General features: G+C 41.3%; 1 protein-coding gene and 1 long non-coding RNA gene across 5 annotated transcripts; one reads left to right on the top strand and one right to left on the bottom strand.

Moving 5' to 3' along the window:
* Positions 1 to 289: 289 nt before the first annotated feature.
* Positions 290 to 4,779, top strand: LOC123519815. The gene is made up of 2 exons (XR_006679101.1): positions 290 to 333; positions 4,607 to 4,779. It is a non-coding gene; the product is annotated as an uncharacterized LOC123519815 (long non-coding RNA).
* On the bottom strand, positions 4,556 to 13,710 carry LOC123519796 (putative helicase mov-10-B.1). Of its 4 annotated transcripts, none has more exons than XM_045281317.1 (2): positions 13,144 to 13,710; positions 4,556 to 4,691 (listed from the first exon to the last, which is right to left on the bottom strand). In XM_045281317.1, the coding sequence occupies exons 1-2, from the start codon at positions 13,316 to 13,318 to the stop codon at positions 4,621 to 4,623; spliced, it is 246 nt and encodes an 81-aa protein (XP_045137252.1). In that variant the 5' UTR covers positions 13,319 to 13,710; the 3' UTR covers positions 4,556 to 4,620. The 4 variants fall into 4 exon arrangements, 1 of the variants encoding a protein (XP_045137252.1); XR_006679093.1 differs by lacking the exon at positions 13,144 to 13,710 and adding an exon at positions 10,440 to 10,582 and having other exon boundaries at positions 4,557 to 4,691; XR_006679099.1 differs by lacking the exon at positions 13,144 to 13,710 and adding an exon at positions 6,284 to 6,347 and having other exon boundaries at positions 4,557 to 4,691.
* Positions 13,711 to 13,743: the final 33 nt, after the last annotated feature.

Here is a 13,743-nt window from a genome sequence, read left to right as displayed (position 1 = left end):
AATGAAGGGGTTAAAATAGTGAAGACAGTGGCCATTAATCTTCTGCCTTCCTAATGTCAATAAAATGGTCTAATGGCACACAAATCTGAAGATAAAAATGTTTCCCTGTACTGAAGGGGTTAAAATAGTGAAGACTGTGGCCATTAATCTTCTGCCCTCCATACACCCTTCCTAATGTCAATAAAATGGTCTAATGGCACACAAATCTGAAGGTAAAAATGTGTCCCAGTACTGAAGGGGTTAAAATAGTGAAGACTGTGGCCATTAATCTTCTGCCTTCCATACACCCTTCCTAATGTCAATAAAATGGTCTAATGGTACACAAATCTCAAGGTAAAAATGTGTCCCAGTAATGAAGGGGTTAAAATAGTGAAGACTGTGGCCATTAATCTTCTGCCCTCCATACACCCTTCCTAATGTCAATAAAATGGTCTAATGGTACACAAATCTCAAGGTAAAAATGTGTCCCAGTACTGAAGGGGTTAAAATAGTGAAGACTGTGGCCATTAATCTTCTGCCTTCCATACACCCTTCCTAATGTCAATAAAATGGTCTAATGGCACACAAATCTCAAGGTAAAAATGTGTCCCAGTACTGAAGGGGTTAAAATAGTGAAGACTGTGGCCATTAATCTTCTGCCCTCCATACACCCTTCCTAATGTCAATAAAATGGTCTAATGGTACACAAATCTGAAGGTAAAAATGTGTCCCAGTACTGAAGGGGTTAAAATAGTGAAGACTGTGGCCATTAATCTGCTCTCCATACACCTTTCCTAATGTCAATAAAATGGTCTAATGGTACACAAATCTCAAGGTAAAAATGTATCCCAGTACTGAAGGGGTTAAAATAGTGAAGACTGTGGCCATTAATCTTCTGCCTTCCATACACCCTTCCTAATGTCAATAAAATGGTCTAATGGCACACAAATCTCAAGGTAAAAATGTGTCCCAGTACTGAAGGGGTTAAAATAGTGAAGACTGTGGCCATTAATCTTCTGCCCTCCATACACCCTTCCTAATGTCAATAAAATGGTCTAATGGCACACAAATCTGAAGGTAAAAATGTGTCCCAGTACTGAAGGGGTTAAAATAGTGAAGACTGTGGCCATTAATCTTCTGCCCTCCATACACCCTTCCTAATGTCAATAAAATGGTCTAATGGCACACAAATCTGAAGGTGAAAATGTGTCCCAGTACTGAAAGGGTTAAAATAGTGAAGACTGGCCATTAATCTTCTGCCCTCCATACACCCTTCCTAATGTCAATAAAATGGTCTAATGGCACACAAATCTGAAGGTAAAAATGTGTCCCAGTACTGAAGGGGTTAAAATAGTGAAGACTGGCCATTAATCTTCTGCCCTATATACACCCTTCCTAATGTCAATAAAATGGTCTAATGGTACACAAATCTCAAGGTAAAAATGTATCCCAGTACTGAAGGGGTTAAAATAGTGAAGACTGTGGCCATTAATCTTCTGTCCTCCATACACCCTTCCTAATGTCAATAAAATGGTCTAATGGCACACAAATCTGAAGGTAAAAATGTGTCCTAGTACTGAAGGGGTTAGGGGATGGGAGGTTAACATAACTGTAGTGTACTTTAGTGTAGATGATAAACTAAGGAATGGTACTATCAAACTGGAAATTGAGAAGATCATAGAGACTAATGCACAACATCCACTGCTTACAATCTGGGACTTGAATGGCCACGTGGGATTCAAAGGAACACAAAAGCCAGATGGAAATGGAAGAATGATATTAGAATGCATGGAGAAGTATAAAATGATAATGCCCAATGACGATACAATTGTGACAGCTTAGCTCAGTAATCAGCTTACCTTGTTGAGAAAATGCTTTGCTTCAGTGACACCCCAGACAGCTTAGCTCAGTAATCAGCTTACCTTGTTGAGAAAATGCTTTGCTTCAGTGACACCCCAGACAGCTTAGCTCAGTAATCAGCTTACCTTTATGCTCAGAGTATGTTTTGGGGCATTTTGAGGTGTTACATGGTGTTTTGAGTGTGTTTTGGGATAAAATTGAGTGTTTCAAGTGGTTTGGGCGTATTGAGTGTGTGTGGGTGTGTTTGTATTGAGCTCAGAATTTGTTTTGGGGCATTTTGAAATGTTTTGGGATAAAATTGAGTGTTTTAAGTGGTTTGGATGTATTGAGTGTGTGTGGGTGTGTTTGTATTGAGCTCTGGGTGTGTTTTGGGGCATTTTGAGGAGTTACATGGTGTTTTGAGTGTGTTTTGGGATAAAATGGAGTGTTTTTACTGAAACTGAGGTTCCCCACGAATAGACCTGTCTCTGATAAAATGCTTTGGTTCGCAGTGACATCTCAGACAGCTTAGGTCAGTAATCAGCTTACCTTTGTGCCATCTTGACATGACATGATGCTCTCGGGAACACATTCCTCACACAAATAGATAAATTTCTGCACACGCAGTGAAATGTGGCTCAAAAATCTCTTAACTTCTTGTATGGTACATTTGCAGGATTGAAGCAAAGTCAGTCTTTTTATAATAATATATTTCCTCTATGTCACATAAACAGCTTTCATTCCTTCACAGCACCAACATCCACACAGAGTGTCCACACAGACAACACTGCGTCATTAAACTGTATATTAATGTACTTTAACTACTTTACATGTACGGTAAGTCCTCGTTACACGGTACATGTGCGTTCCTGAAAACCTTACCACAAATCAGAATTACCGTATCCCGAACCCATTATAACGTGCAATAATAGGGAATGCGCTCCAGCTTCCTGGGAGGTAGGCTAGAAAATGGCCTGTTCATACTCAGATATTGTGTACAAAAATCATTTCAAAGTAAAAAAATCTTTAATTGTCATATCAATAGATGTTTGCAAAGTTTTAGACAGTATAAGAAGGATTATAGGATCAAAATTCTTATGGAATATCAAATAAATGAAAAGTACTAGACCTAATAACAAAAGTTTACCCTGGAGACAAAACTAGACTAAGACTTCAAACACAAAATTTAACAAGTGGCATCAGACAGACAGACAGACAGACAGACAGCAGGGGGATGTACATACAGCCTCCATAACACTTGGCAAATTAACCCCTTCACTACCAGGACGTGCTTTCATACATAGTCATTCTGTTTTCTATTTTGGTGATTCTATACAGCTTCACAAACTTATTATGTGGGGATTCAAATAGTGAAAACTCAGGCCATTAATCCTCTGACCTCCATAGACTCTTCCTAATGTCAATAAAATCGTCTAATCACGCCCAAAACTCACAGTAAAAATGCCTCCCAGTACTGAAGGGGTTAAAAATTATGAAGACTGTGGCCATTAATCTTGTGATCTCCATAGACTCTTCTTAGTGTCAATAAAATGGTCTAATGGTACACAAATCTCAAGGTAAAAATACGTCCCAGTACTGAAGGGGTTAAAATAGTGAAGACTGTGGCCATTAATCTTCTGACCTCCATACACCCTTCCTAATGTCATCAAAATGGTCTAATGGTACACAAACCTCAAGGTAAAAATGTGTCCCAGTACTGAAGGGGTTAAAATAGTGAAGACTGTGGCCATTTATCCTCTGACCTCCATACACCCTTCCTAATGTCATCAAAATGGTCTAATGGTACACATACCTTAAGGTAAAAATGTGTCCCAGTACTGAAGGGGTTAAAATAGTGAAAACTGTGGCCATTTATCCTCTGCCCTCCATACACCCTTCCTAATGTCAATAAAATGGTCTAATGGTACACAAACCTCAAGGTAAAAATACGTCCCAGTACTGAAGGGGTTAAAATAGTGATGACTGTGGCCATTTATCCTCTGCCCTCCATACACCCTTCCTAATGTCATCAAAATGGTCTAATGGTACACAAATCTCAAGGTAAAAATGTGTCCCAGTACTGAAGGGGTTAAAATAGTGAAGACTGTGGCCATTTATCCTCTGCCCTCCATACAACCTTCCTAATGTCAATAAAATGGTCTAATGGTACACAAATCTCAAGGTAAAAATACATCCCAGTACTGAAGGGGTTAAAATAGTGAAGACTGTGGCCATTTATCCTCTGCCCTCCATACACCCTTCCTAATGTCATCAAAATGGTCTAATGGTACACAAATCTCAAGGTAAAAATACATCCCAGTACTGAAGGGGTTAAAATAGTGAAGATTGTGGCCATTTATCCTCTGACCTCCATACACCCTTCCTAATGCCAATAAAATGGTCTAATGGTACACAAATCTCAAGGTAAAAATACATCCCAGTACTGAAGGGGTTAAAATAGTGAAGACTGTGGCCATTAATCTTCTGCCCTCCATACACCCTTCCTAATGTCATCAAAATGGTCTAATGGTATACAAACCTCAAGGTAAAAATATGTCCCAGTACTGAAGGGGTTAAAATAGTGAAGACTGTGGCCATTTATCCTCTGCCCTCCATACACCCTTCCTAATGTCATCAAAATGGTCTAATGGTACACAAACCTCAAGGTAAAAATAGGTCCCAGTACTGAAGGGGTTAATAACTTTCAAAATAATAATAAAGACATTAGAAAGTGTAAATTTGTGCTTCAAAGATGACACTTTAAATGTGACTCACTTATTCTTTGCAGACGATGGAATGCTGTCAGCGAGCAGCATGGAAGACGCAGAGAGAGTGGTGGTCAGGTGGTGGTGGAGACAGGGAGAGTATGTGGCCTGGAGATTAACAAACAGAACACCAATAATCTTGTGACCTCCATGCATCCTTCCTAATGTCAATAAAGTTGTCTTATCATGCCCAAAATTGTCTTATATTGCCCTCAAAAATACCAAACTATCTCAAAATGCCTCAAAACATGTCAAACTGTCTTAAAAGCCCTCAAAACATCCCAAACTGTCTTAAAATGGCCTCAAAACCTACCAAACTGTCTTAAAACTAACTCAAAACATGACAAACTCTCTTAAAATGCCCTCAAAACATCCCAAACTGTCTTAAAATTAACTCAAAACCTACCAAACTGTCTTAAAATTAACTCAAAACTGTCTTAAAATGCCTCAAAACTCTTAAAATGCCCTCAAAACATCCCAAACTGTCTTAAAATGCCTCAAAACCTACCAAACTGTCTTAAAATGCCCTCAAAACCTACCAAACTGTCTTAAATGACCTCAAAACATGACAAACTTTCTTAAAATAATTTTACACAATCTCAAATAAATCAAACTTGATTAACAGAGAGAGAGAGAGAGAGAGAGAGAGAGAGAGAGAGAGAGAGAGAGAGAGAGAGAGAGAGAGAGAGAGAGAGAGAGAGAGAGAGAGAGAGAGAGAGAGAGAGAGAGAGAGAGAGAGAGAGAGAGAAACTTTAATGAATGTTGTTGTAGCAAAGAAATACACAAAACTATCTCTATTTAAACAACACAATGTAGAAATATTGGATAAAAACTGACTTTGTATGACACACACACACACACACACACTGAAATACTGCAAGAAGACCTAAATAAGATCTGGGAATGGAGTAAGAAGTGGGAAATGGAATTCAATGTGAACAAAAGCCATGTCATGGAAATGGGAAAGAGTGAAAGACGACCCGTGGGAATCTATAAGATGGGAGACGGAGTAGAACTGGAGAAAGTCAAAAGGAAAAGGACTTAGGAGTGACGATGGAAGAAAACAATCAACAAGTAAGCCATATTGATAGAATTTTAGAGAAACATATAATTTGCTAAGGAATATTTGAGTAGCATTTCACTACATGGACAAAGAAATGATGAAGAAATTGATAAGTACTATAATAAGACCCAGATTGGAATATGCAGGAGTAGTGTGGACTCCTCATAAAAGAAACACATAAAGAAATTGGAGAGGCTACAAAGAATAGCTACAAGAATGGTTCCAGAATTTGAAGGGATGACATATGAGGAGAGACTAAAGGCTATGGATCTACCAACCCTGGAACAAAGAAGGGAGAGAGGAGACTTGATACAAGTTTATAAATTGATCAACGGAATGGACAAAGTGGATAATGAGAAACTGATCCTGAGAGAAGAATATGACATCCGAAGCACAAGATCGCATAGTAAAAAGCTGAGAAAAGGAAGATGTCTGAGAGATATAAAAAAATATAGTTTCCCGCAGAGATGTATTGAGACGTGGAACAGTTTAGATGAAGAAGTAGTGTCTGCAACGAGTGTGCATACTTTTAAAGTAAGATTGGATAAGTGTAGATATGGAGACGGGGCCACACGAGCATAAAGCCCAGGCCCTGTAAAACTACAACTAGATAAAATACAACTAGGTAAATACACACCAAGCGGCCCTCGTCAAGATGGGTAGAGGCCTGCTGTGCCACTCACGGCTACAACATCTCCCCCTGACGCGCCCCAGCCAATCCATGCCACACCACACACAAACGTGGTCACGCCACTCAAGGCCCCAAGAACTGACCGTTATCATCACAGTGCTATCCCCTCCATGGTGCCACCCATAAACAGCTAACTTAAGGTTCTCATCTTAAGTCTCCCTCAATCCCCATGTGTGCATTTTCAGTATCTATGTACTGCAATTACTAATAAACCATATTATTATTATTATTTACACACACACACTGGGATGGACTGGGAGAGGCTGGGATGGACTGGGAGAGAGAAAAGGAGGACAGAGAAGTCTGTGAGCATGTATTTCATGAGAAGTTATGGGTGGAAGGAGCACAGGTGGAGAAGATGTACAGAATGGGAATGAAAGTGAGAGGGAGTGAGAGGCCCCTAATAGTATGTATGTCTGCGTGATGTATATGATAAATGGGAGGTGGTGAAGAGGGGCAGACAGCTGAGAGACTGTCATGAGGAAGACATAAGTCAAATCAGGATTGCCCCTGACAAAACTAAGAAAGAGAGAGAACAAGACGCAATGCTAAAGGAAAAGTTGCAAGACAAAAGAAGACAAGGAGGCCAGTGGAAAATACAGAGGGGAAAAATTGTGAGAGTAGGAGAAGGCACTGGTGGGGACTGAAATACAGGTGTATGGGACAAAGAAATCAGCGAAAAGAGTGTCAAAATGAAGGTAATAAATATACAAGGGCTAACACAAACTAAAGCAAAAGAAGTAGAAGAGTTAGTGAGTGATGATAGTATAGTTTGCTTAACAGAGACCCAGAAGAAGCTAAGAGATATAAACTTCAGTGATAACTGTGTGATAGTAGATAATATGAGAGAGGAGCAAGATAGAAAGGGAGGACTAATGGTGCTATATAGGAAGGATACAGGAGTACAGCTAGAGAAGATACCAACAAAATGTCCGGATATATTGCACACAAAAGGGAAAATGAGAGGATGGGAGATGAGACTAGTAGTGGTTTACCTGAGTGTTAACGATCCACCGAGAAATAATAATATTAAGCTACAAATGGAAAGGATAATAAATGGAAACTCTCACCTGCTCTTAGTCATGGGTGACTTTAATGGACATGTGGGCTTCAAAGGGGAGCAGAAGGTGAATACAAATGGAGAAATCATTTTGGAATTGATAATGTTAAATGATGATTGCAAATGCACAGGAGGAGAGTTCACATGGAGCAGAAATGAACAAAGGAGTGTTATTGATTATGTACTGGCAACAAATCAAGTCTATAGGAAATTCAAGAGCATGCATATAGATGAGGAGAAGGACATTTTGACATGTCAGACCACAATCCAATTGAAGTGGAGCTAATAATAAAAGAGAGAAGAAAAATGTGAGAGAAAAGAGTGGGTTGTGAAGGAGTATTATAAAACAGACAATAATTCCTTAGAAAGATTTTGGGTGTGCATGGAAAGCCAGGCGCTAAATAAGGAAGTGGAGAACATTGAAAAATTGGAGTCACTAATAAAGAGAAGGTGCTAAAAGGAAAATATAGGAGAAGAGGAGAAAAGAATAGCAAGAACACAGAGCCTGTATGGATAAATGATGTAATTAGGAAAGAAATCAAAGAAAGGAGGAGGAGAAATGCAACAACAAATGAAGAAGAGAGGGAAAGGTGGAAGGAGTTATACCCAAAGCAAAAAGAAAGGGTACATGTGCTAATAAAAAAGGAGATCTGTAAACAAGAAGAGAAAACAGTCAAAGAAATGAAGGAAAGCAAGGATGGAGGAAAGAAGATGTGGGAGTACATTAAGAAGCTAAAAGGGAAAAGATCAAGGAGAAAAATCCCTAAAATCTATGGAGAAGATGGGGTACAACTGGAGCAGGAGAAGGTGGGGGGAGGAGGTAAAGAAATTGTGGAGCAACATATATAGAAAATATGAAAACAATATTGAAGAAATGTGGAATGTGAGGAAGAGAGAGGAGTATGAGAACATGATCAAAGACATAGAAGAGAAACGATCAGTTAGGCTGAACGCAGTTGATGAACAAGGGACACAAATGCAATATATACAGACTTGTGCAGTGGAGGTATGGGAACACATCGACATGGCAAGAAGGGTGACAGGAGGAGAGGTGCAATTACAACAGAACATTATCACAGAGGAAAGAGTGGCGAGGTGTCTGGGAAAATGAAGAGCAAACGAGCTGTGGGGACAGATAATATTAAAGGACAAATGTACAAGGAGATAGGAAATAGCACAGTATTAAAGGAAATATTAGCAAAGGGAATGAAAAGTACATTAGAGTCAGGCCATGTACCACCAAGCTGGAAAGAATCAAGGACAGTGATGATCCCCAAAACAAGATGCCCAAAAGCCAAGGATTTGAGACCTATTGCATTAACTAACGTTGGGTATAAACTAATGATGTCAATCATAAGAGATGGCTTAGAAGATCACATAACAAAGAACAGCTTAGGAAACAAACGCAAGGAGGTTTCACAGAACGTAGTACAATTGAAAATAACATTTTGTTCTAAAATACTGCATACAAAAATCTTTCAAGATGAAAAAACGTTAATTGATTCAATTGATTTTGCCAAAGCATAAAGAGGGAGAAATTAATACAAGTCCTGATGGAAACTAAAATACACCCAAAATGTATTAATTGAATAGCCAATGTATATAACAATGATAAGACCAAAATTGACCTAGTAGAGGAAGAAAAGCTTGGAACAGACGTGACAAGCGGAATAAGGCAGGGATGCACAGTGTCTACCACTCTTTTCAAACTGATTACTTTGAAAATAATGCAACAAATACAAGATTTAAACAAAGGCTACAGGGACGAGGAGTTTAATATAACATATCTTTTCTTCGCTGACCATAGAATGTTGTTAACCAGCAGTGTGGAGGATACCAAACACGTAATAAAGAAAATGGAGGAGATAGGAAAAGAATTTGGGTTAGAAATAAACAAAGAGAAAAGTAGAATAATAATATTTAACATGAAGGTAAGACCAGAAAATATTGAAAATATAGAAGCAAAAGATAGATTTAGATATTTATGAAGCACTATAAATGACAGCATTAATTGGTTCACAGTGCAGAAGGAGGAAATGTTAACAAAGGCGAGAAAGCTGGCCAATATGACGAGGAGCGTAATAGCGACAAGTTGCTCAAAACTACTCATTGGAAAAACTTTTTGGAAGAGTGTGGCACTTCCCTCCATTTTGTATGGAAGTACCATTATAGACCTTAATGAAATGGAAATTAGTAAGCTGCAGAGGATAGAAAATGGGGTTTTCTGGCAAATTTTAGGAGCACCAAGCTATACACCTATAGCAACCCTGAGGGGGGGGAAGTTGGAGCATCTACGTAGTGTGAGTTGAAGAGTGAGGGAAGGGCAGGTAAAATATCTCAGATATCTACTGGTGGAAGGAAAAGACTTGGTGAGAAGGGTAGCAGAAGAGTTGGTGGAGAGCAGGCAAGGGAGATGGATAAAAAGAAAGGCACAGGAGCTAAAAGATCTGAGAGAATTAACACTACTGAAAGGAAGCATACAAAATGAAACAAAGGAAAGTATATCAAGCATAATGAAAACTAGGGACACACAGGCATGGCGAGAAGCATTAAATGATAAAACTAGTGTAACTCTGTACAAAGAACACAGGAAGGAGACTGGAGGGCAAGATGAGGTATACACTAATGACATAGCATCAGATATCCTATTGAAATGTACAACAAACCCTAAAATTAAATGACAGGAAAACATTTTCAAATGGAAGCACAGACTGTTGGCTGTGTAGTGGTGACAACGAAAATTTAGCCCACTTCCTTCTCTGGTGCCCTGCCTATGCCACAGAAAGACACAAAATAAAACAATACACCAGCCATACCAGGAAAATACTGAAAAAATAATTGGGGCTCTGCTTTTTAACAATACAGACATACAACAAACAAAAACAACTCTGCAAAAATTTTGGAATGTAAGACAAAAGAAGATCAAGGAAATAGAAGACGATAACAGAAATCAATAAGTGAAAGAACAAAAGACCACGACAGCCAGAAAAATACGTCAGGGAGAGCCGATACAAAGGCATCTCTCCCGACCTATAACTCAACTCAACTGGGAAAGGCTGGAATACACTGGGAGAGGCTGGGATGCACTGGGAGAGGCTGGGAGGCACTGGGAGAGGCTGGGAGGCACTGGGAGAGACTGGGAGTCACTCGGAGAGGCTGGGATGCACTGGGAGACACTGGGAGAGGCTGGGAGAGGCTGGGAGACACTGGGAGAGAGTGGGAGGCACTGGGAGAGGCTGGGAGGCACTGGGAGAGGCTGGGAGGCACTGGGAGAGGCTGGGATGCACTGGGAGAGGCTGGGATGCACTGGGAGAGGCTGGGAGGCTGGGAGGCACTGGAGAGGCTGGGGAGGCACTGGGAGAGGCTGGGAGGCACTGGAAGAGGCTGGGAGGCACTGGGAGAGGCTGGGGGAGAGGCTGGGAGGCACTGGGGAGGCTGGGAGACACACTGGGAGAGGCTGGGAGGCACTGGGAGAGGCTGGGAGGCACTGGGAGAGGCTGGGAGGCACTGGGAGAGGCTGGGAGGCACTGGGAGAGGCTGGGATGCACTGGGAGAGGCTGGGATGCACTGGGAGAGGCTGGCACTGGGAGGCTGGGAGCACTGGAGACTGGGCTGGGAGGCACTGGGAGAGGCTGGGATGCACTGGGAGAGGCTGGGATGCACTGAGAGGCTGGGAGAGGCTGGGAGGCACTGGGAGAGGCTGGGATGCACTGGGAGAGGCTGGGATGCACTGGGAGAGGCTGGGAGGCACTGGGAGAGGCTGGGAGGCACTGGGAGAGGCTGGGAGGCACTGGGAGAGGCTGGGATGCACTGGGAGAGGCTGGGATGCACTGGGAGAGGCTGGGATGCACTGGGAGAGGCTGGGAGGCACTGGGAGAGGCTGGGAGGCACTGGGAGAGGCTGGGAGGCACTGGGAGAGGCTGGGAGAGGCTGGGAGGCACTGGGAGAGGCTGGGATGCACTGGGAGAGGCTGGGAGGCACTGGGAGAGGCTGGGATGCACTGGGAGAGGCTGGGATGCTGGGATGCACTGGGAGGCTGGGAGGCACTGGGAGAGGCTGGGAGGCACTGGGAGAGGCTGGGATGCACTGGGAGAGGCTGGGATGCACTGGGAGAGGCTGGGATGCACTGGAGAGGCTGGGAGGCACTGAGAGGCTGGGAGGCACTGGGAGAGGCTGGGAGGCACTGGGAGAGGCTGGGATGCACTGGGAGAGGCTGGGATGCACTGGGAGAGGCTGGGAGGCACTGGGAGAGGCTGGGAGGCACTGGGAGAGGCTGGGATGCACTGGGAGAGGCTGGGAGGCACTGGGATGCACTGGGAGAGGCTGGGATGCACTGGGAGAGGCTGGGAGGCACTAGGAGAGGCTGGGAGGCACTGGGAGCGCCAATCTTCTGTCGTCTGTATATTTCTGTCGTCTATTGATTTTATATTCTCGCAGTGACTCCTCATAATTCTTCGTTCTTTAGTAACATTTTTGTCCCTATATATCACCTTTTAGTCGTTTTTGTTGTATGATATGACTAGATAAGACGTATAACAAAATAATAAACAAAATATATTAGTTTGAAATAGTATACTTAAGAAATGGCAGTGATATAATACTTGACTTCTATATAAACACCATACTGTCCTGAAATCTTACAAAATTCAACAATATCCTAGTTTTTCGTGTAAATTTTACGTTCAGAGGCTGCCTAGACACAATGTGGGTTCCAATAGATATTTTAGACAGACCTGTGTAATTGCATTTATTTATTCTATCGCTGTGTTGTAAAATATTTCAAAACATTGACTCTATCTTTGTGTATATTGAAAAAACGAAAAAGATTAAAACAGTCGAAACATAACGCAACGATAAATCTTGTAGTTGTCAGTTATAATGTAACAAAAATTACAATAACTAAGTAAAAACAACATTATATAAAGACTAACACACATGAACAGCAACACATTTAAAACATACACCAGTCTTCACCAACACACAAACACAGACACGCTTAAAATCTCAGTAAATTAGTACAACATTTGAAAACTCTACTATACAATATAGATTTATTGATTTCAATGGTTAAATTTCAATGCTGAAAATGAAATATTAAAACTCTCTCTCTCTCTCTAACATCAACTAAACTAATTCTAACAAAAACCCTACCACCACTAATTTCTCTCTCTCTCTCTCTCTCTCTCTCTGTCACCTAACTTAACCTATCCCAACCACCACCACCACTTCCTTAGTATATCCATTAATAAAAGGATGTGTAGGATATCAGTCTTTGCTTTTCTTTTATGTTTTTCCCATAATTCCTTCACATTTGTATCAATAAAAGGATGTGTAGGATATTTAGTGATCCTTTCTTTCCCATAATTCCTCAGCATCTGCAATAATATAAGGATGTGCAGGATATCACCGAGTGCTTTCTTGAAACATTTTTGTCACAATTCCTTCATTCTAAAACAATCTTACCCATCCCAAACCTAACCAGAAGAAGGGGACAGGCAACTGGGAGGGTCTCTTTATTACTTATATATTTTTTTTTAGCTTTTTGTTGCTCTTGGCCAGATCTCCCATTACATAAAGAAAACTAATGTGATCCAAGTTAACCTAACAGGCAACTGGGAGAGTCTTTTTTATTTATTTATAATTTTTTTAGCTTTTTGTTGCTCTTGGCCAATCTCCCATTGCATAAAGAAAACTAATGTGATCCAACCTAACCCATCCTAACCTATCAGGGCAGCCCAGGACTCACCCAGGCCACAGTTCTTGAAAAGGCTGTAGAATGACAAGCACTGGGGGTTCTTGATGACAGGTCCCAGCTGGTGAGGGTCGCCGGCCAGCACCACCTGTGTGTCCCGCCCCACCAGGCCAGACAGGGGCACCAGCACTTCAGACTCCATGTTGTGCCCATACTCGTCCAGGAACATGTGTGTTATGTGGCCATTGGGCGTGCTGGCCAACACAACCCTGATGATATGGTGAGTGATGTGAAGTGAGGTTAAGTTTGGTTAGAAGAGGTGAAGTGAGGTGAGGAAGTTTAGTGAGGTGAGGTGAAGTTTTGTGAGGTGACGTTACATTAGGCAAGTATTTGTTGTTGTTGTTGTTGATAGTAAAGGCTGTGATGATTCTATGTTAGGTTAGGTGAGGTAAGATTAAAGTTAGGTTTGGTCAAATTACATTAGGTTAAAAGAAAGTAAAAAAAAATAAATAAATAAACAATAAATAAAAATAATAACTGATAAAATAAGATTAAATAGAAACAGCAAATAAAAGACAAAAACACCCAAAATGACTACCTCGCTGACTGAGTGACTGGCTTGGAGACTGACTGCTTGATTGACTGGCTGGCTGA

The sequence above is a fragment of the Portunus trituberculatus genome, chromosome 7 (assembly GCF_017591435.1).
Source record: "Portunus trituberculatus isolate SZX2019 chromosome 7, ASM1759143v1, whole genome shotgun sequence".
NCBI classification, from domain to species: domain Eukaryota; kingdom Metazoa; phylum Arthropoda; class Malacostraca; order Decapoda; family Portunidae; genus Portunus; species Portunus trituberculatus.
The sequence above is the reverse complement of the archived record's forward strand: the minus strand, read 5'-3'. Positions and strand labels throughout refer to the sequence as shown.

Coding starts and splice junctions, on each gene's coding strand:
- LOC123519796 (XM_045281317.1), bottom strand. CDS start 13,318: ATGTTCCTGGACGAGTATGGGCACAACATGGAGTCTGAAGTGCTGGTG. Junction 4,692..13,143: donor TTTCAAGAACTGTGGCCTGG/GTGAGTCCTGGG, acceptor GTTAATCTCCAG/GCCACATACTCTCCCTGTCT.